The 21,380-nt window shown below is 39.7% G+C and overlaps 1 protein-coding gene across 1 annotated transcript in view; it reads right to left on the minus strand.

The window, feature by feature from the left end:
* LOC106069271 (uncharacterized) overlaps nucleotides 1-21,380 on the minus strand; it is a 41,044-nt gene that overhangs the window by 5,209 nt on the left and 14,455 nt on the right. Inside the window, exons 3-5 of the mRNA XM_056022825.1 lie at nucleotides 15,560-15,603; nucleotides 12,850-12,963; nucleotides 1,030-1,174 (exon numbers count right to left, since the gene is read on the minus strand). Of these exons, the coding sequence (XP_055878800.1) occupies nucleotides 1,030-1,174; nucleotides 12,850-12,963; nucleotides 15,560-15,603 (303 nt within the window). The remainder of the gene's footprint in view (nucleotides 1-1,029; nucleotides 1,175-12,849; nucleotides 12,964-15,559; nucleotides 15,604-21,380) is intronic.

A 21,380-nucleotide genomic window follows, 5' to 3' on the forward strand; every position in this document is an offset into this window, starting at 1 on the left:
AAGGTCTTTGCGAGTCCCGAAGACCTTATAATATGGCCATAGAGTTATAGTTTTTTTTTTTACAATAGTTAGCAGGTCATCGTGGAGTCCAATCGCTGTAGTAGCCCCGTCTCTAATCTCTTCGTTTGGGACGCGGTCTTTAAATTTCTATTTAAATTATTAATTATCACTAACTGATTTAATTGTTTGTTTTTTTAAAATTGATTTCTGTATTGTCATCGACTATAAACAATTGTGCAAAATTGCATCTTGATCCGAGAATGGGAAATGTGGGAAGCGTGGTCGAGAGGCTAAGCACGCTCGAACTTAGCTTGGCTACCTACGAAGGGGGCTCGAGGTTCGACACCCGACTCGAGCAGAGTTGTGTGTACTGCGTGCGCCTAAAGGCAGCACGGAAAAACCTTCTCCCAGATACCCCCTCCCCCCCTCACTGGTCCACAAATGCGATTGGACCAAGCATGCTTTTTAGTCATTTTAAAGCATGAAAGTAGAGCGCTACATAAAAGCTTTAATAATAAATAGCAGAAACAACGAGCAAAACCATTGTGACAGACAGACAGACAGACAGAGTTGATAGAAGCTTTGTAAACAAAAAAATAGGGTCAGTCCTAAGGTACGAATCACGGACCCTCCGTTACACCAGCTGTCTCAACGATGTGAAACTGATTAGTTTTTTTTTAAATTGTGCCTTATGTTCAGGTTCATAAACAGACACACTAAACCTGGCAAGGTAACAGCTTTGTTCCATAAAATATTTTTTTTTTTTTGGGTAACACCTGGGAACCAACTGTATGGGTATAGCGCCTATGACGTCAGAGTTGTCCATAATTAATTTTTTAAAAATCTTAATGATTATAGATTATCGAACTAGAGTTTTGTTAAGTAGACTTAGAGAAACAAAGAAGAAAAAACTATATAGGCCAGGCATTAGACCACCACCCCCCCCCCTCCCGCTCCCATAAGAAAAAACAAAAAAAAAACTATTTAGACCAGGTAAAGTCGATCAGATTCAAAAGTCAATCAACTGACCCACTTTAATGTTTCCATTTTCTTTGGCTGGACCGCGACTGTTGACCTCGCTGACCTGGATGCCATCATTAAATCCACCACAAATGTTGAAGCCAAGTCCTATGATGTCCTGGCTCTCCAGCGTCACGCTGATGACTTCAGGGTCCTGGGGAAGGAGAAACGGCGTTGGGTTAGCCTTGACCTTCGTCACGCATTAACTGAGAACTAGAGTGTGGGCAGAACTAGACAGGCAGACGTGTTGACAATAATAACCTACATTCACTGAAACTTTAAAAAAAATTAAATTCCCGGGCATTCACACACATATAATGGAAACTTAATACACATCATGATAATACACATCATGATAATACACATCATGATAATGACCTAGGTACACGCGAAGGACGTAATCATCTTCTTTTTTGAAGTAACGTCTTTATTTTGTAAGATAAGATGACACACACACACACACAGACATACAGTAATGGTCTCTTTCAGTCGCTAAGTTAATATAAGATAAGATAAGCTAAATTTATTGGTTCAAACAAACGAAAACTTAGTTTTAGTTTGACTAAAATTGTCCACCTCGGCATTAACTCTTTCTCTCCGTAATTATTTACCACATTCTGGTGGAATCAAAGCTGGTATCGTCAGTTAGGAGAGAAAGAGTTAATACTATAGCCATAACAATATAGACGCAAATAGGAATAAAATTCCACTCACAAACATACACATAACCAGAGATTCATGAATTAAGACTATGTACTTCTCGGTGACGACTATTGGCCTGGCAACAAGGGCCGGCCTTAGAGCATAGGCAAACTAAGCTTTATGTTTAGGAGTTTAGGGAGAGGAGACGGCCACTTCGTTCAGATCTGATGTAACAGTGACTTAACCTTGGTTAGACCAATAATAGAATATGCATCCTCCGTTTGGGACCCCTCAACTCAAGAAAACATTAAGAAACTGGAACAGACACAAAATAGAGCAGTGAGATTCATTAGAAACGAATATACACATTTGACTAGAGTATCACCTTTAGTAAAATCACTAAATTTAGAAAGCCTTCAGGACAGAAGACTCAAAAGTAAAGTAGCAATTATACATAAAACACTGAACCATAATCTTGAAATACAAAAACAAAATTTAATAAAATACTCTGAAATACACAAAGATAAAGGCACATTCCTCGTCCCATATGCTAGGACAAATTTGTACAAATACTCCTTCTTCCCTAGTGCTATTAGAGCATGGAATGGGTTGCCTGTGCTAGCCAGGAAAATCAGTGACTTGGCAGAATTTAAGTCATTGGTTAATATGCATGACTAAATGCATGACGCGTAGGACGTAATCATCATCTTTTTTGAAGTAACGTCTGTATTATATAATATAACTTAAGGGTGCAGGTTGTCTTTAGTCATTTTGGAAAGGTATCTTTCATGAAAAAGTTCAAGAGATGATAGCTGTGTTTGAGGGTCGATGCTTTTTTAAATTAGTCTATGTCTTTGTGCCAGTGAAGTATTACCATACCAGCAGGTGATGGCAAAGTTAATTAGACTGCTGAAGGTTGCTGTATAGAAACGTTGATTTATTGTTTTGTCGATTTTAAACTTTCTTAGTTTTCTAAGATATAAGAGTCGTTGATGAAACTTGATGTAAACGATTTTGACAATGCCTACTCCCTTTTAGCGCTTTGATGGCTGTACCTGGGTATTTATATTCTTGCTCTTGGTCTACGGTTGGTTTTTTTTTATCTGAATTTCTGATGATGGTCTTTATGTTTTCTAAAATCTACAAGTTTTCTCAACATTTACAAATCGAAAGTTGTCTATACACCATTGGTAAAAAGTGTTAATAGTAGAATGGTACAGAGTATGAATCATCTCATAGAAATGACCTGAGTGCCTGGGCATTATCTATGGTCGGAACGATGTCGTCCACCCATCAGTTCCCCCCCCCCCTTTTTCCTCCACGCAGCTGATGTATCCAAGAGGTTCAAATTTAGAGTTATTGTTTTTTCCAAGGTGGGTAAATAACCAAAGTTAATGAGCCCCTCCTGCCCGAAGCTTACTGCTTTAAGCGCCAGTTACTCGCTCTCTCCCCTTCTCCTGACAGTAATAACAGTTCCGCCTAACATTTTATATAAACAGTACTTTAATAACAACTTGCTAAAGATGATGATTTGACGAAGCAGACAATGCGCTGTATTGGAACGCACTTACAACCAGTGGCGTAGCATCCATGGCGCGAAGGGGTTCAATGAACCCGGGCCCACGACCATTAGGGGCTCACAGCCTGTAGCAACAATGGTGCAACGGGGTTCATTTCCCTTGGGCCCATGACTCATGACCATTGGGGCCCACATGATAACTTACGGACGTGTGACGCCAAAGTGAACAGAATAATAACACTTGTGTAAGAAGCGATTAAAAAAATAGAATCCAATAAACTCCCTCAAAATGTCATGAACTTTATACCATTTCAAGCATTAATCCGTGTTTAAAGCTAGAGTCAGTATACCAGCGACTTGGATTACTGTCAGGTTTATTGTAATGGTGGCTAGCCCTGATCGTGCATTGAAGTTGAAAATTGTTGCCAGATCGCTCCATTCTATTTTTTTTTAATAGCATTACAGAAATTGGGGTGGGAGTGAAAGTGGTAGTTTGGTTAACCCTTAAAGCGCTGAGCTGTTTTACAACGAGTGCATACAAAATGGAACTACAGTTCTGATGTTTAGAGGCTAAACTACCACACGCGTTTTAAGGGTTAAGAGAAAAAAAAAAGAAAAGGGGAGGGAGAGACAATAACAATTAAGTCTACTGGGATAGTCCTGATGGGCACGAATAAAAATGTCGACACAGCTGCTATTTATTCAATTTTCTCAAAGCTCAATTTTATGTTTTTTTCTGTCTTTAAAATAAAATTTAAAAAAAAGGCCTTTGTTGCCACTCTCATGACTAATTTACGTTTAAAAAAAAAAGCAATAGGCATAATGTCTACAGCCGGAAAATAAAACACTCGATTGAAGTATGAACAATTTCTGGGGCAGATATATATTACTTTTCATGAGAGACCAGAAATTTTGTTTTCTTTGTTTTTGACGATATAAAACCTTTTTGAGCTACTGAATTTAAAAAATGGAGAATTTATTCTCCGAATAATTAAAAAAAAAAAAAAAAAAGTCGATGAATGTGCTGCTCGTACATCATCCTACATATTAAAAAAATGTAATAAAATCCCTATATTCTTTGAGACGATGAAAAACAAATTGGGGATTGAACTGACTTTGGTATTCTGGTAATTACTCAACGAGTTGCTGTACTTACAGAGACACTAAGAAACATTCGGTCATATTGTTCTGCTTATTGTCCAGTACTCAATTGAAAGCGCAATCAACGTTGTAATGTTGAAAAGTGAGCAGCAAGATCTACATCATCATCATTCATCATTGGCCTCCTTCAGTCGTAGAACGACTATTGTTCATCTCAGAGCACACTTCCTCATGTGGCTGTGGAGCCCTATTTTGGAGAGACACTCCCGTCCACAGATAGCGCAGGTTAAGGTGGCTTTTGCTTCGGTGGTAGAGGAGCTGGTCGTTTTTCGGATTGTACGTTTTTCTTCCTGAGCTGAGACCCATGTACTTTCACTGTCCATAGCTTTCTTGGTCACTGTCTCTCTCCATCTGTTGCGGTCTAGAGCTATGTCTTCCCAATTGTCAGTATTGATGTTCACTGATTTGAGGTCACGTTTTATTACATCTAAGAAAAATCGAAAAAATCTTGGAAGACAACGGCCACCCGCTCCATCAGAACTACGCCAGGTCGTCGCGAAGTGGGCGACTGCTGTCAATCAAAACAAGAACGGAGCGGTACAAAAACTCGTTCGTACCTCACTCGGTCAGACTCTATCACCGCCACTCATTGATCAGGGAACATGAAATGCACCAAGATACCTGTGTGTAGTCGCTGAATGAACTCTTTATGTTGTCTGTTGTATTTATGTGTATTTTTCTGTTGTGTTGTCTTTATATGAGTCCTTGTAATCACAACAAATTTCCGTAAGGATCAATAAAGCAGCCTTAGTCTTAGTCTTAGTCTTAATGGAGGTGGGGGCGACCAGTTTTTCTTGTGCCAGTCGCGAGTTGTCCATAGAGGATGACTTTCGGGATGCGCTTATCCTCCATCCGGCGAACATGTCCAAGCCAGAGCAGAAAGTCAACCGAAGAATGACTTTAAGAGTGTACAAATAGAGGCTACTGAAGTAGCAGGGTCTTGATACAATTTTATTTAGGATGGCTGCCTGGTCTTGCGGTTTGCGCGCTGGACTGTCGTTCAGATTTATCGATGGTCCCGGGTTCAAACCCTGCCCGCTCCCATCCCACCGTCGTCCTGAGGAAGGTTTGGACTAGGAAGTAATTATCTTCAACTCTGAAGGAACACCCGAAACATGTCAAACATTTTACAAAAACGTTTTATTTGTTTGTTTGTTTGTGTTCGCTCTACACCAGCGGTTCTCAACCTTTTAAGCTCGGCGACCCCTTTTTACAATCCCCCACTCTGCCGCGACCCACAGGTTGAGAACCCCCTGCTCTACACGATTACGGAAAATTAAAAGGCAATTCGATGAGCCTACTAAGAAGAGAAAATTCAAGAGAAGACTTTTTAACTCAACGTATTTGACCGAACTATTGATGCCATTGGTTCTCAAATAGGCCTACATGACAGATTTCATGGGCATAAAAACATTGTCCAAATTGTTGAAGCCTAGTTTTGTAGATTTCATTTCAAGTGCAAACGGCAAAGAGTTAAATGATGTCAACATGCTTCTAGTTTCATCTGAGCCAAATGATATTTCTATAGGCTAGTGCTCAGAGATGCAATCCTTAAAAGAAGCCTTTCAGAACGACATTTCAAGTCTGTGTACGATACGAAATTTGGGCTGTTTATTTTTATTTTTTAGATTGATTTTGATTTTTGATTTGAGGCACATCGGCACAGTTTAGGCCATGTCGTGCCTGCAGTCCCTTAAGGACTTCTCTCTCTCTCTAAACAACAAGGGCCAGATTCTATACAGTCATATCATTAAAATCAAGCTCTATTCACAGTTAAAATAGTAAAGGTAGTAAAAATTTAATTATTTGGTAAAAATCTAATGTAAATAGTACATGTCCACAAACTCATAAATCAGATCTTCGTAGATAGCCCCACTTCCCGGATAAAGCCCAGTACCTTCCCAGGGTCGACATGATCGAATAGTGCTTTTAAATTAGTGGCTCTAAAATATTTCTCCCTGACATCCTAGTATCTGGGGCAATCAACGAGGATATGTTCCACGGTGAGGCGAGAGTCACAGTACTCACAAAGTGGGGGCTCCTCTCTCTTCAGCACAAAAGAGTGCGTGATGTAGGTGTGGCCAATCCTAAGTCTGGACATGGTCGTGCTACCACGCCTTGTCAGACCCTTAGATGTGGGCCGCCACCTGACATCCGCCACAATCTGCCTGAGTTTACTGTGAGTCTCAGCCTCCCATCGGTTCTGCCACTCTCGATAGGTGGCAGAGGCAATACTTTGTCTCAGGTCCGAGCAGGGAATTTGGGTTCCTGACACCGCATGATTTAGGGCTCTCTTTGCTTCTCTGTCTGCGGCTTCGTTTCCCTCAATGCCAACATGGGAGGGGACCCAGATGAAGGTAACATCCCTACGGTCGGCTGTTATTTGGTCCAACAGCTTCAGGCTCTTATGTATTTTTATTTTTTATGGACAACTACATGGGATATTTTTTTTTCCATACACAACTGCATGTTATCAAGTTTTCTAAACATTTTCCCAGCATGCATGTCAGTTTTCACTTTGTAGCAGTTTGTTCAGGATGGCGTCATTTTCGAAATTTCGATTGATCAAATATTATTTAAACTTTTCTATGATACAGAGCAAGATGGCTTCACTTTGTGTTCTCTCATTGAGAACAGTTTAGAAAAGTTTAGAAACAGATACACTGGTTACTGACTTTTCTACTCAGAAGGCCAGAAAAAAATGTTAGTCAACAAATGTGAGATCTATTTACTGTTCAATAATGGACGTAGAATCAGGTAATAGTTTGTATCAATGTTTAATAGATTTACACATAGAAATGTTTTCGGAATGTAAATGTGTATAATGGGAAATAGAACTCATAAAACATTTCTTTTGTCATTCGAAACACCTTGAAGTCGTTTAATATTGCTAAGAAATTGTACAAACATGATTTTAAAGACACTATAACTTGTTGGGGTCAACTGAATCAAACGTAACGACATAATTGTGCCTACTTGTTTTAAAAAAAAGGCTTATCTTATCTTATCGTATATAATACAGACGTTACTTCAAAAAAGAAGATGATTACGTGTACACTACAGGACTAGCTGGGGCATATGACCATTGACCACTGGGGCAGTAATTTGCATACGGGCGATTGACTCTATGGACATACGGTCGAAGGAGAAGGGGGCCCACAAAGATATTCTTGAACCCGGGCCCACGTATATCTTGCTACGCCACTGCTTACAACCTTGTAAGTTCAATGTTATCCATATTGATGTACATTAAATTTGTCATGGAAAACTAGCGTGCAACGACGTTCTTGGCTAATAGAACACCAGTACAGAAATGTCTGGTCACACTCCAATGCACCAGAAGGCAACCAAAAGATGCAGACGGTATTTGACAGTATTTTAATTACGTAAACCCATTCGCTGAATGCTCTCCCTTTGTTCCTAGTTACACCACATTTCGCGACGGCTTGCAGTTGTTACTGTGTCAGCTTTCTGTGAAAATAAGTAGGGCACTGTACAGTTCGACGATTCTGCCTCTGGGTCATTCTTCATAAAGAGAGGGGTAGAAAAAGGATGCGTTTTGGCCCCAAAATTAATCGGCATATTCTTTTTGGTTGTCCTTGCTAGCGGCTTTAAGTTTTAAATCCCTGAAATATGTGTTTATACCCAGAGTAGATCTGACGGAAGTGTTGGGTTTTTAAAACCTAGCTCGACTTAATAGTGAAAACGAAGAGACGAAGTGTAATGGACCTCATTCACCAATCGTAAACAAACAACATTTAGCCACGTGATTCTCTATCTCTTCTATGCAAAATACGTAATCCATAAAGGCTGTCACGTGATACGTTTTTTTCCATTGTTTTATCAATATTATCACGTGGCTAAATGTTGTTTGTTTACGATTGGTGAATGAGGTCCATTGTTGATCTAGAGAGCTTGTGGTCTATGGGGTAGATGATACAAAGGTCATGTTTCTATGGCACACGGTTAATGAGGGTGTCATGTGTCCAGCAATACGACCAACCGCTTTTACGTTCCCCAACTAATGACAGGTACCCCCATTAGAGCTGAGTGGACTCAGATCCCGAAATAAAAAAAAAATCCCAGTCTTCACCAGGATTCGAGCCCAAAAGCTTTACCACCAGCCAGCACGCTTCCTCCCATTTCTAAACATGATTGCAAAGGCTAGTAAATGCTTTTGAAAGCTGAATGTAAAGAGTCATTCAATAAGTAACACTAAAACTTAAATTCTGGCACAAGACGTCAAGCCCGAGATAGATCTAAGTATCGGAAAACATAGGAGGCGCGGTGGCTGAGCGGTAAAGCGCTTGGCTTCCGAACCGGGGGTCAGGGGTTCGAATCCTGGTGAAGACTGGGATTTTTAATTTCGGGATCTTCGGGCACCTCTGAGTCCACCCAGCTCTAATGGGGAAAAGTAAAGGCGGTTGGTTGTTGTGCTGGCCACATGACACCCTCGTTAACCGTAGGCCACAGAAACATATGACCTTTACATCATCTGCCCTATAGACCACAAGGTCTGAAAGGGGGAACTTTACTTTTTTATAGGAAAACATCATTACAGTGGTGCTAGAAGTTATCTACTGTTGATTGTTGGTCACTGTATAGCAGCTAGTAGAACTAGACCGATGTAGGCGTATTATATTTTTTTAGTGAACTAAACTTTAAATAAATGGAACAAACTTCTATTGTGAATGTAACAACATGCAGATGGTATGACGTGTTGTTATGCCGGGGATTTTACTTGAATTCAATAATTAACAAAAAATGACGATCTAGAATCACAATTGACGATTCTTTGATAAAACAAAACTCTGGAACTTTATTTAAATACAACGTAAGTACAGTTTATGTACAAATTACAAATCAATGAGCATGAAACATATTACAAAGGCTTTTCAAACAGAGCTCCTAGAAACGTGACTGTCTATAAGGACATTATTTTATCGACTGGCCTTACTTTCTTACTCCCCGCCAATTCTCTGGCGCTAACTCTTTTAAAAAAAAAATGTCTTTGTTTAGTTTCAAATCAACCAATAGATTTCAAACTTCATAATCACGTCCCTTGGGTAAATCCTGACGTGCTGACAAGTGTCTAAATTTGAGGGGTAAATCCCGAGACTCATGTGGAGGGCTTATATTTCTTTCAAATGTGAAATGTACACACAATTCTATAATGTAATCTGTGACAGTGAATAAAAACGCAACACATCTTTAATTACCAATAAACAAAGATTCAACTTGAGATATAGATGTGATAGTAACGCATTGGAATGATATTTGACTCAAAGTTTAACTCACTACAAATATGCATTAATACTCTCTAGCGCAGGGGTTCTCAACCTGTGGGTCGCGACCCTCTTGGGGGTCGATTGACCATTTGCCAGGGGTCGCTTAAGACAATCGAAAATATGGATTATTATTGTCTACTCTTCCATTGCTGTATGTGTGTGTGGGGTGGGGGTGGGGGGTCGCGGCAGAATCGGGGATTGTAAAAAGGGGTCACCGAGCTTAAAAGTTTGAGAACCGCTGCTCTAGCGTCTCTGACGTCTCCCTTCTACTATCCAACTCGTGACTTAAACAATTATGACAGACCAGCTCGTGGTTTCATCACCCTACCTTAACCAATCACTGATCCCCCCCCCCCCCCCAAGCCGTCACCTAGGAAAAACACACTCACACACACCCTCTCTCTCTCTCCATTGGACGTCATCCACCAATCGTAAACAAACAACATTTAGCCACGTGATTCTCTATATCGTCTATACCAGTGATTCCCAAAGTGGTCTATATAGACTCCCAGGGGTCTACGAAGACTTCCAAGGGGTCTACGAAAGAGAAAAAGTAAATTGGGGGTCTATGAGATGGGCACGGGGGTCTGAATTTTATTAATAAAAAGATATAACTTGAAATGTAGCTTTAAAATACTTTTTTTTTTACTATTAGACTCACTGGTTAGAAATTAGTTTTAAAAAAAAACATAAAATTTGAAGTTAATTTTCAAAAATGATATACCTTATTACTGAAGCAGGGGGTCTACGAAAACAGGAAAACATGGCAAGGGGTCTACGAGACAAAAAAATTTGGGAACCACTGGTCTATACAAATTATGTAATCCATATAGGCTGTCAGGTGATACGCTTTTTTCATTGTTTTGTCAATATTATGACGTGGCTAAATGTGTTTATTTACGATTGGTGAACGAGGTCTAATGAGGTGATAAAAAGAATTGGAAAGGCTTCTAAACTCCGCAGCCATGTCATAACTGACTAAGTGTGTACAAGTCTGGGGTAATTGACCACGCAACCAAATATGTTGGTCTACAACGCCTGCGTAATTAGCACTATGCTTTATGGTGCGTGCTGGTCAGACTACATGCATCAAGAGCATAGATTTATGGCGCTGCCTAAGTCGTATAATGTACATCTCCTGGAAGGATCAAGTCTCCAGTCAGAAAGTTACGAAATTAGCCAATAGGTACAGTGTTTAGGCTCTATTGACACAGCGCTCACTGGCTCAGGCATGTCCCCCACATGCCAAACGGAAGAATTTCAAGGATATTCTTTATACTGAGCTCCCCCCCCCCCCGAGAGAGTCAGACCCAAGGATTCCCGAGACCAACCTACAAAGTTGTCTGCCAGCGAGGCTACCGACATCTTGGAGACAGACAGTACGTGCTGGCACGAACCTTACCGAGAACAAAAGGGCTGAGGCGGACTTGGTCAAGAGAACGAAAACTGTTCTACCAGATAGCCTTAAAACAAATGCATTTCAGAATGGAATGGGTTGCCTGAATCAGTCAGGAAAACCAACGACTTAGCAGAGTTTAATTCATTGACTAGATTGTCACATGACATGCGTATGACGTAATTATCTTCTTTTGTTTTGAAGTAAAGTTTGTAATATATAAGATAAGATAAACTGTGATAAATGTTGCCCTCCAGAATAAGCTTGTTTACTTGGCGAATTCTGCCCCGGTTCAAGGAAAAACCGACACTAGAAATCTATGGGCATCAATTGTCTTTGGAGACAGAAAGGGCCATCTGTAAATATTGTAATGAATCTCACTATCCAGGCTCTCTGCAAACTGCACCATACACCACCAACTTAAAGAACTTGACAACTCAGGGCTCCAAAGTAACGTAACACTTTAATAGTTGAATAAATAACAGCCAATACTGTACAATTGGCAACACGTACACTGTACAAATATCTCTCCGATAACACCGTTCCGCAGTATCAACTCTTGCACTGGCCTCTCCGTCTCGTTCCGGGCTTGCACTGGGTTCAACAGTTCAGCACTGACTTCACACACTAGGCTCGTTGTGTTGGACTCGATCGCAGACCAAGATCAAGACGCCAGCCGTCTCAACTGTACTTGACAGTACTCCGCACTGAACCGTCGTAATGCTCGTACAGAACCACACCGCTGAACTGTGCTGTAGTCGACCGGACTGTAGTGAACCGGGCTCTGAACCCCTGCCGTGAACCGTCTTGACTGCGACACCTCCACTCTTATATAGGGTCCCTACTGGCCTTCTCGAACCGGACAGAACGCCGCTCGACGTTTCTAGGTGGTCAGATGGCTACAACTCTCGTGACGCTCCTGAGCTCTGTTCACGACGTCGATCCTTCCCGGACCGCCGTCGATCCTTCCCGAACCGCCGTGTTGACACTCGTCTCGGCTGACAGTCGTAACTCGTCACGTGTACCGCTCGTCTAGCGCTGGCCTGGGGCGATTTGCGTCGGCTGACTACACTCACACCACTACCCCCATCTGTGCCGCCACCAGGTTTATAACAATATGTAAAACAATAAGAGTACTTATGATGTGGTAACTGGGGGTTGTTATCTACAAGTGTGCTCTACTTAAGACTTAACACGTGGTGGCTGAGGAACAGAGCGTTGAATTACTTACCCGAAGTTTAGAATTTAAATTTGGAGGAGGATTAACCAATAAATGTGTTACATACATCCACTGTTACAAGGCACTCACGTTGTGCTATATGCACTCACTGCCCTACTACACACTCACTGCCCTACTACACACTCACTGCCCTACAACACACTCACTGCCCTACTACACACTCACTGCCCTACTACACACTCACTGCCCTACTACACACTCACTGCCCTACTACACACTCACTGCCCTTATACACACTCACTGCCCTACTACACACTCACTGCCCTACTACACACTCACTGCCATACTACACACTCACTGCCCTACTACACACTCACAGTCCTACTACACACTCACTGCCCTACTACACACTCACTGCCCTACTACACACTCACTGCCCTACTACACACTCACTGCCCTACTACACACTCACTGCCCTACTACACACTCACTGCCCTACTACACACTCACTGCCCTACTACACACTCATTGCCCTACTACACACTCACTGCCCTACTACACACTCATTGCCCTACTACACACTCACTGCCCTACTACACACTCACTGCCCTACTACACACTCATTGCCCTACTACACACTCACCGTGCTACTGTAGTTTCCGTTCAAGGAACTGTAAGAGCCTTCTTTACTCAGTCGTATAAATTTATCTTTTCTTGGTAGAGAGCTCCATGTCTTTTCGTTGCTAAGCCCCGACATCTGATGAGACAAGATGTGAAGAGTTAATGCTGGGTTAAGCTCGAGAATAAACGTTTTTGGGCTTAAGGGGTTAAAAATAATATCTTTTAACCTCAACATGTAGGCCTACATGTATTACAAGAAAATGATGTCACAATCTTTTATGACATTGTTGTCATTAGAAATGTTTTTATTGAATGTTGGGGTGTGTGTGTGTTGGCTGGTGTTATAGTTGAAATTTAACTAAGTTGTAGTGACCTAGTTTAGTTTAGAGATTATGTTAGGTTTAGTAAATCCAGGGTACGCTATTCTGCCTCAACGTGGCACTCGGGTGGAAACGACCATTAAAGGAAGTGATTAGGCTAAATGAATAGCAAAACAAAACTCCTGTGGGGGTGTCCAAGGAAATGCGAGAGCTTTCTCATTGCACGGTGCGGAGTTGAAAGAGAGCTTCCACGACCCTGTCGATAATCCATGCGCCGTTCCTCAAGAGACCGTTACACTAATGGCGAGTCCCGCACGGTTAGCTTGGTAGGAAAATGGCGGAGATTCCCGGTGTACTCGGCCTTCAGCCATGCATTCTAGCCCATGCGCCCGGAGTGCCAGATATATCGGAAATATCAATGCTTTACATAGGCATTGACTTGGATCTAATCCAGACAAAACGGTTGTTCAAGCAGGCTTACATGCTCTTTTGACAATCAAACGGTTAGTAAATAAATATATTGTTGTTAGCGACGGTAAAAGTAGTGACGTAGTCAGACAGGCGAATGACGTTGCAGAATACGGGTACGTGGAGAACAAGATGGCGATAGCTTAGAGAAAGATGGATATTGATAGAAGACAAGATAAATAAATATCAGTTGAAGTCTTCATCTGTCTTGATTATGTCTATCATTGTTAATTGCAGGGCCGGTCCTACAGGTTGCGGGGCCCTATGCGAAACGGATTGCGCGGGGCCTAATTTGGGTTGTGATAAGGATAATAAGGGAAAAATACGATTTTGTATTAGAAAATAAATTCGTCTTTGCATTTTATTCATACTTTACTAAGTACAAAATCACTGTCAAATTAACTTTACGAGCCATATACATTAGATAGTAGTTTTCCAACAAAAAGAAGATAAACATTCAGATTTGCATTTTAGATTTAAAATCGACTAGCGAGTAGGATTGGCGTTTTCCATATATTGAAAGACACCCCGAAATGACAATTGTGTCTGTTTTAAGGAGATTTGCATCAGTTTTCAGAAGATTTTAATAATTTCAGGACATTTTCATGACTTTTTTTTATATTTTTTATAATTTCAGGAGAATTCTTGGAACCTTTTAATAATAAGTTAAAATGGTTTAATTTAATAATTCACACCTAAAACTCGCATCGCGCGGGGCCTATGAAAGTGCGAGGCCCACTGCGACCGCATAGGTTGCAGTGGCCTAAGGCCGGCCCTGGTTAATTGTAATGTCTCTTTGCTAGTTTAGACTAGTTAAGTGAAGTATTTTTACAACACGCAAGATCCTAGCCAGGACACAGCGCATGAAGACGTAGCTACCATGTATAAAAGCAGGGCCGGCCTTAGGTAATTAGAGGCCCCATCTGTAAATAAATATCAGTTGAATTCTTCACCAGTCTTGAGTCTAACATTGTTAATTGTAATGTCTCTTTGCTAGATTAGACTAGTTAAGTGAAGTATTTTTACAACACGCAAGATCCTAGCCAGGACACAGTACATGTACATGAAGACGTCTACCGTGTATAAAAGCAGGGCCTGCATTAGGTAATTAGAGGCCGTAGGCGAAGTGAATACGGTGGCCCCAAATGGAATATTAAAAAAATGCAATGAATTAAAAACGCAGAAAGCACCAATGTGCTTCATGGACGATTCATGATCACGTGACCTGAAATGACGTTTCGACATTTCACCAAAAGGAAGAAACAAACAATGGTCTTCTAACATATGTAGTCTAACAAGTAGATCTAAACATTTGTGAATAAACCTTAAATCGTAGTAGAGGCTTAGAGCTAGGCTAGTAGATATAGAGCCATAGAGTTCTACTAATGTTTGAGATTTTTACCAAGTTTCGTAATTTTTAAAGATTTTTTAAAGTCCTATTCGAGGCCCCCACCAATGGAAGACCCTAAGCGGCTGCCTAGTTTGCATATACTCTAAGCCGGCCCTGATAAAAGGAGACGGAAGAATATAGAATGGTAAGCACAAGTAGATCAAACTGGGTGGAGAGATCCAGGTTGTTTGTTTTGGTTAAATCTTGGGATTTAATTTGTATTTTGTGTATTTCTACATTGAAATTAAAAGCCTGAGTATATCTATTCGTTGAAATTAACGTTATTTAGTTCAGTAAATATTCAAGAGAGTTTGAAGCTTTTATTCAAACGTGTCTGCTTAATAAATACGTGACCAAGGTTTAGTTGTACGGACAATTTCTAATTGTGAAACAGAAGCAACAACTCAATATAGGAAAATAGAGATTAATCCCTCAGTATTAAGAATTATGGCAATAATTTTGCTTTATTTTTTTTGCTTTATATAAGCTTCATTAAAAGAAAAAAAAAACAATATTTATATTTTGTTTTTGTATGCAATTTTGTTAAACCTTACCGCATTTTTGGTGTGCAGAGAGTTCTCTCCCCGTAACGTCCCACCTGTACAGAAAAAAAACAACAACAATATATTTTTCAAACTTGACATTTTCGTAATTTATAGACTAAATCGAAAGTGGAATATTTGTTTTGTTCGAATGTCTTTTATGCATCTAAAAATAAATCTTCATGCTAGAGAAACATAAAATAGATGTAGGTAATAAGAAAGAAAATGATACTATAAGAAGAAGAGTTGTTTCCCTTTACTATCTTTCCTTACTTTTCTCATTACACGCTTTTACTTAGAAACACGCACACACATACCTATTCTAAACATACATTTGTTCGATACTAAAGTGTAGTGAATTTAATCGCTCCGTTAGTAGGACAAGGTTGTTGTCCATTAGGCAATGTTCAGGCTGATCTGTCAGCTGGTAAATGATCCAACAAAATCATGAACTATGAACAATTTTGGATCTTCGACCTAGTAATGAACATGACAAACATTTTTTCTTTGACTACTCGGTAATGCTGCTATATCTGCGACTATAGGATCATATACACAAGCCTCCCCCACAGTTTGAGAATGACTGAGTACTGACAACACACCATCCATAAAAACTCCCGTGTGTGTATGTGTCCCAGAACTGTTGGACTTTACTAGTAAATAAAGACATTGAACTTCAAAACCTCTAAGATCAGGCATTTCGTGTGAGATGCAAGCCCATGTGGGTTATATGTGGACCTTCACGCGTCTAGGGCAGGAAAAAGGACAAGGAAATGAAAGCAAGAACTATGAACAATTTCTGAACAAAGTTTTTACATTTGTAGTTGTGATACCATAAAATTCGTTTTTTTTTTAAATTTCTTTTTGCAATGTATCTTTTGGAAAATAAAAGGGGAAAAAAAGCAGTGTTTCTTTCTACCCATCTATATGGATCTGAGACATGGGACCAGGGCCGGTCCTGAAAATTGCGGGGCCCCATGCGAAGCTGATTGCGCGGGGCCTAGTCTGAGTGGAAATAAGGATAATAAGTGAAAATTAAGATTTTGTATTAGAAAAGAAAATCAACTTTGAATTATATTCCTTCTTTTCTAAGTACAAAATTGCGATCAAGTTACTTTACTTTACGAACCTTGCAGCCTATGGTAGTGACTATAAAAGTAAATAAAATATTGGAACTTCCGATTAAGGGGAAAATTCGCCCGCTTATTACATTTTTACATGAAAGCTGACAATGCCTTTTTTTTTATCGCTCGTAGGATAGGCGTTTTTCGCAATGAATGATACCCACAAATGACAATGTTGTCTATTTTTCAGGAGATTTGAATGAGTTTTCATGAGATTTTAGTAAATTCAGGAGATTTCCAGGAATTTTTCGTATATATTTTGCATTTTAATAATTACATCTAGAATTATCTCGGGGCCTTTGAAAGCGCGGGGCCCACTGCGACCGCATAAGTTGCAGTGGCCTAAGACCGGCCCTGCATGGGACCCTACAGAAAGCAACATATTAAACTCTTTCAACAAAGATTCTTGCGCGCTCCATCATAAAAATGGGAGACAACTCATTATGAATTTGTTTTATTTTTAGAAGTAAATTTTTTTTTAAATTGGGGGGGGGGGGAAGAATACTAAATACGAATTGCTCCACAAGTCTTCGTGCGCCATTATTAAAAAAAACAACAACGTGGAAGCCACTCAACTGTAAATTAAGACAGAAATAACTCCAAGAACATGAAATTCATATCAGGAATGACCTCCCCCTTTTTGTTCAATTCCCCCCCCCCCCGGGAATGTATGACAGAATATGACAAATTGTCTGGTTAAATATAGCTTTACCTAATACAGAGAAGCGAGGGAGGAAGTGACAGCGGAAGAATGGGGGGGGGGGCACACCTAAACATGAACATAAACATTTGGTTATAATTTTTACCTTGTTCTTGTATGTTAGCAAGAGATCTGGATAAAGATAATGATCATGTTAATCATATCTCTGCCGTGTCCCATTTCCACTCAACTAATCAAGGGAAGCCACTTGTATTGGCTACAACGGAAACGTGCATTACACAGTCACATCGGGAGGGCCTTTACAAAGCTTATATCAACTCACTCTGTCTGTCTGGTACAATGTTTGTACACGTTATTTCTCCCACAACCATTCTCGGATCAAGTTGAAACTTCGCACAATTATTCATTAGCAAAGACAAGACACTAATCAATTTTTTTTTAATTACCAATTAGTCAATTAAGGACTTGTAATTAATTATCCTGTTTGACAATTAATCCTTCAGTATTCACAGATACGCTAAATATGTAGGGTTTTCACGCCCATTCACGGATCAAGACTTTAAAAAATTATTTATTGTACATAACAAAACATGAATCAATTTTTAAAAAATTAACTAATAAGGCACAAATAATTGGCTATTGATTATTTTGTTTGATATCGAACAAGGTAAATACTTACTCATTATTGAGAGATATTGTAAGAGCGGAGTTCTTACCCCTAGATACGCTTTTTTTTTAAAGGATTTCTTTATATTTTTGCTTGTTTTTTTTTTTTCGGATCTATTAAAAGAGAACTTTTGAGTCAATTAATTTAAACCACCCCAGAGACTTTGGTGAAGATAATAATGTTAAATCTATATTTTAAAAGCACATTGCTCAATAACAGTAATCAATTCATCCGTTTGAAAGTCGTGTCAATTGTACACTACCTATATTCGCAATTTAATTCACATTAAATTTTTTGGGAGCTCTCTCTTGTCAGAAAATCACAAAGACTGACAAATGCATGACATAAGATAATGTATTCATTAAGAATGCTCTAATGCCCTTTGATATATTTGTAAGACGAATTTGTAAGACGACCTTGGTGTAATAAAATTTTAATGTCTCCACATTTGCAGTTGGAACTGGAAATTCTTTTGGCCTTCCGCTCGAGATGAAAGTTTTAAATCATAAAATTTGCCTAACAATTTATGATAATAAAAAAATTTCTAGTTTCAGGTTTTTTCCCTACAATTCCTCTTATCAGCTTTCTAATTCTTCATGAGGTGAAATAGCAAAAGCAACAACAAAAAAAAAAACAATAACAAAAACATTTGTTGATACGAATCTCAAAAAGGGTTCAAACGATACTCCTAGAAATTCGACAATTTATGTACATCTATGAGAAAAGAATTTCTAGTTAATTAGCCACACTTTGACAACTCTGGTTTCACCATTATGATTTTTCAAAATATAACAATTGTTAAAATTCAATTTGGTCTGAATGACTAGACAATCAACATCTTGAACACGCCTACGTCAGCGGGTATTCCCGCATGTATTCATTCAAGAGTTTAAAAATAGACGCCCAGAAACATTTGGCGCACCGTATTCGAAGTCTAGACTATACCTTTATCACCAAACTAGAATCTTCTATACCATATATCTAGATGGTCGCCCACGTTTACGTTATACGGATGTATGCAAACGCGACATGAAGCTCTTCAAAATCGACACTGGCAACTGGGAAGAGGTGGCACTGGACAGATCCACATGGAGAGAGCATAAAGGAAGGGTCACAGATTGCAGATGTCATACACAACAGAAGCAGAAAGAAGGGTGAAAATGCAACGGCGCCTGGTGATTATATATGCCCAACCTGCGATCGCAGCTGTGTATCAAGGATTGGCCTCTTTAGTCACACAAGAAGTTGCAAAGGGAAAAGATCGTCTCTCGAGACGTAAAATGCCACAGTATTCTAGTCTACACTAGTAAGGCTAGTCTTCGAGTCCGAAGATTAATGAGGAATGCAGTATTTCCCGTGGCTGCGCAGTCCCAGCTGTGACCGACATATTTTTCCACATACAGGACAAGCATAACCATTGTCCGCAGGTGGTCGATTTAGATTTTCTTTTCGCCGTCTGCGTTTGTCCTCGGCAGCAGATTTTCTTTTGGTCTCAGAATTGTAGTCTATACTACTGTCTTTAATATTACCAAGTCTGGATCTGTAAAATGTTTGTAAAATGTTTTACATGTTTCGGATGTTACTTCAGAATTGAAGATAATTACTTCCTAGTCCAAACCTCCCACAGGACGACGGGGGATGGGAGCGTGCAGGGTTTGAACCCTGGACCATCGATAAATCTGAACGACAGTCCAGTGCGCAAACCACACGACCATCCTGTATCATCAAACTTAAGAGTTGTATACATTATACATGCGCTTCCCATGATTTTTTTTCGGGGTGGTTGGGGCGGGGTAAAAAACAGTTCCATTTTTTAAAAATCTATCATTCATTAGTTATTAAGAGCAAAGTAATCAGTTCTTTAATGAGCTTAATAAAGGAAGAATTGTCTTTTAAATAAACAATTTTTTTATGTTACTTTTTATCAACTTGATAATATTTTGACATTTTTCTTATAATTAGTAGGCCAAATATTTCAGCAATCCAAGAAATACATGGCGTACCTAAGATCAAATAATCTTATCTTAATTCCTAAATAGCACGTTAGATGATGGGGGGGGGGGGAAGTAACGATTCATTCCTGACATTCTAGGAATATTCTCAAATGGAATGTCCCGAGTATTGATGATACTGTTAAGAGGCTTGACCAGATATTTGAGGTCAAAAATGTGGACAAGTTCATCTGCCACATTGGCCTTTTGTTTTCTTTGTTAAAGGGCAATGAAGGTATTTGGCTGCGATACACTGTGTAGCAAAAGTGAACCAGACGATGTGTGGTTTTGTGAGCGAATGAGTGTGTTTTCCTTTGAGTGTCAAGAGTGTGTGTTGCCTTGTTTGCTTTAGTGATCGCGGATTCAGTAGCGATCCCACAATTCGTGTTGTTGGTACTTGGGATTGAAAGCGCGGCACGCGTCGGGAGGAATACAGTGATAGTTTGAGAGGAGATGAGTTGGTAGAGGCGCAATGACTTAGGTGAGGATTGACTTAGTACAGGAATGACTTAGAATGTAAATGGAATGACATTGTTTTGTCTACAATGTCAACAAACTTTGCTGTCAACCTTAACACGATAGACACGGCCAATGAGGTAGTTCCGAATCTCTGACCTACTTTATAAAAAGTCACGTGACTGTGGTCTTATACATGGCAATAATGGCAATATCTTCCTATGATAAGATGTAGATCTAGATTTAGTGCTAGCCTAGATCTAGTAGACCTACTAAATAATCATAAAAATAAGTGAATTATTGTAACATACTTTTTATTACTTAAAGATGTCTAGATCTAGAATACTTTCATGTTTAAATTACAATGAAATCAATGAGGTCATTAATGTAAACAACACACCCACGTGACTGAGAAGAGATCCGGAACTACCTCATTGACAATAGTCAGCAGAGGCGGCCTTAGCAGTCCGCGAGGCCCTGGGCAAATGTCATATGCAGGGCCCTGAGCCGTAAGGGAAGACTATATATATAGGCTATGGTGCCACGTCACGCTAACAGGATCGTCCGCCTCTAACGCTGAAGGTCTTATTTTTGTTACAAAACATATTGTTCGTAAGAACTGTACTATTGGCTCTTAAACTACGTAAACTCAAACTGTACAGGTCGTAAGATGCTGTCTTTACCGAAACTGAACGATATTGCGAAACCAAAAATGTCATTAAAGAGCTTACATGTAATGGACCTCATTTACCAATCGTAAACAAACAACCTTTAGTCACGTGGTGCTCTATCTCTTCTATATAGTTTACGATCTCATGTTTAATTCATGATGGTTGTCACGTGACAGTTTTTTCCCGTTGTTTTATCAATAAGATCATGTGACTAAATGTTTGTTTGTTTACGATTGGTGAATGAGGTCCATTGGTATCATGTA

Source organism: Biomphalaria glabrata, chromosome 3 (assembly GCF_947242115.1).
Source record: "Biomphalaria glabrata chromosome 3, xgBioGlab47.1, whole genome shotgun sequence".
Lineage (NCBI taxonomy): Eukaryota > Metazoa > Mollusca > Gastropoda > Planorbidae > Biomphalaria > Biomphalaria glabrata.